Genomic DNA, 2,516 nt, shown 5'->3' on the forward strand with positions numbered 1-2,516 from the left:
GGCACCCTGTTGAAAATTACGTAGAATTTTCCACTAATCGCCACCAAGCATACGCCTACAGAGCTGCTGCAGCACCTTCATTACGTCTTTGTGTTGTGATCGGGCATTGGCTATGAGGATAGAGGCATATTAGCTCCTCTCAGGTGTTAAACATCTTCTATACTATCTCAGTGAATTAGTCAAGATTAGCGGAATAGGGATCAGTTGCGGGGTAATCGACTGGCTCGTTGAAAAGCTATAGTTGAACGCCCAAAACCAGTTTTTGCATTCTCAAACATATCTGCAACATCATGTCAACTAAAGATCAGCGGAATAAGGGTCAGTTGCGGGGTAATCGACTGGTTCGTTAAGCAGCTGTAACCGATCGTTCAAAACCAGTGTTTGCATTCTCAAGTATATCTGAAGCATCCTGTCAACGCATGCTGGTATCATTTGGGGGTCATTCGCGTTGCTGGCATTTGCCTTTTCCTGGGAGAATTGTCTCTGAAGGTTGTTCCATTCGTCGGTTGCGCTCCGGAATGGTAAAGCGGGTATCGTGTCCACGAGCCTTTCAAGTTCCGCAATCTCAGCCGCTATTCTAGAAAGATATCGGAATCGCAGGCGTAAAACTACTACAAGGCCCTTTTTAGTTGCCACATCGACCCTTTCCGCGATTTTCTTGTCCAATGCGGAAGATCCAAATTCTTGTTTATCCAGTTTGTACTTTTTTCCCTTCCTCGTTGACTCCAATATTTCTTGCGCTTTCACCCAGAAGTCCCTCGCATAATTTTCAATTTGAGTCGTAGGCACAGTGAAGTACTTTCTGACAGTACCTACGATGCCACTGTCATAACGGGTAACATCCTCTTCTTGCTCATCCGTACTGGATTTGGTCATAGTTGTCAACTTCTGCAGTAGAGCTTTTCCGACACCAACACCAAGCGCAACTTCTTCAGGATTGCCTCCAACATATTCATAAGCAGTTTGGCAAACCTCCCAGAGTTGCTCGCTATCTTCAATAGCAGCATTCGCAATGCCCTCCATTTTCTTAGATGCAGCCGCTGCTTCTTCCTTGGTCAACGGCTGGCTCTGCAGAACTGCATGCAGCCTCTCTTTCAACACTGGCAACATATACTGGAGCTTTTGGTTGTATGAATTCGCTCGCTCGTACGCAGCTGTAACACCCTCAACGTCCTGCGCAGACTTCATGGCTTCTACTTCTTGATATTGCTGAGAAAACAATATTTTCACGTCTTCTATTTCTTCGTTTGATATTCCAGAAGCCGGCTGCCACCCATATGATGGGCGAGTCGCCGACAATAGCACATGAATACCAATGACTAAATCTGCATCAATCTCGAGCGGTATACGTTCTTTCTGAAGTTTCGACAGCATAATCGCCTTATGCATTTCTAGGATATCTTGTCTCACTGCACTGTCAAGTGCAGCCAGACGTTCCAAGGTATACTGCCTGAAGTTCAGGGCAGCAACGATTCCGTAAATATCGGCGAAACCGCTTATATCGCTCATGTCTATCAATTCCGCATGCTTTAAGCGCCCAACAACTTCCTTGTTCTCCTGTTGCAACGTCCAAACTGTACCTTCCACAGATTTCAGCGTCTCTAGACACACTTTGACCGAAGGGGAGGCGCCCAAGCTTCCCGACAGGGGCGTCCGCAAATTCCATGTGTCTGTAAAATGGATTCCCTGGGAGCAATAGGCCTCCACTGCCTCACCATGGGTTTTTGCGAGTGTTGCCAAATGCAAAAGGGAATCCTTTGCTACTTGAAGGGATTGGTTCATTACGTTGACCGTCTGAGTCCGAATCTGCGTAGTGTTTGGGTCCCCACGGCCTTTCGCATCACCGTATTCCTTATAAGCCTTTTCAGCAGTGTTCACATTACTTATCAATGCATCTGCGTACTCTTTGGCTTCCTGACGAGGCAGTTCATTGACCAGGTGACTCACAACATAAAACAGCCTACTGATGGCGCTACACTCTGCTCTCAATTCCTGTAGTTCTGCGTCCCGCTCAGTTATCGTGACAGCACCGCGTCCTGGGATTCCTTCGCGCTGCTCCACTTTAGCCGTTTTAGCAGTTGGCTGCACCTGAGGAACGCCAACTACCCCGGAGGGAGGCGTCTGCTTCGGTAAGACCTCCTTTTCTGCTGGTTGCTTAGGCGGTAATGCCTCTTGAGGCTCCCCTTCTGGCAAAAACACTCCACCTTCCGGCAAGTGTACCTCTTCGCCCGCTGCCTCCGCCTGTTTGAGTTTTTCTCTCGCCTGTTTGCTGCGCTCTCTTTTAACTGATATTATTTTTAGTAAAATTAGGAACACCACAAACAAAACGACTAGATGTTTCTTTGAGACGCGCCGCATTCCATACTGGCTATCCGTTTCTTCCGGCTCGAGAGCGAGCTCTGTATCCGATCTAACCATAGCGCTAGACTGGTATTCGTTCGACACGTCCCATTCTCTGGAGTACCTTGGGGATCTTTCTAGTGCCTCCGATGAGCATACATTCCGTTGCTTAACGA

General features: G+C 47.7%; 1 protein-coding gene across 1 annotated transcript; it reads right to left on the reverse strand.

The window, feature by feature from the left end:
• Positions 1-297: 297 nt before the first annotated feature.
• EMWEY_00059250 (hypothetical protein) lies at positions 298-2,418 on the reverse strand (the record flags this gene model as incomplete). The annotated part of the gene is made up of 1 exon (XM_013481051.1): positions 298-2,418. One exon carries the CDS (start codon positions 2,416-2,418, stop codon positions 298-300), a length of 2,121 nt encoding a protein of 706 aa, XP_013336505.1.
• Between the last annotated feature and the right edge of the window lie 98 nt (positions 2,419-2,516).

Source organism: Eimeria maxima, genomic scaffold (assembly GCF_000499605.1).
Source record: "Eimeria maxima Weybridge genomic scaffold, Emw_scaff2682, whole genome shotgun sequence".
In the NCBI taxonomy this organism is placed as follows: domain Eukaryota; phylum Apicomplexa; class Conoidasida; order Eucoccidiorida; family Eimeriidae; genus Eimeria; species Eimeria maxima.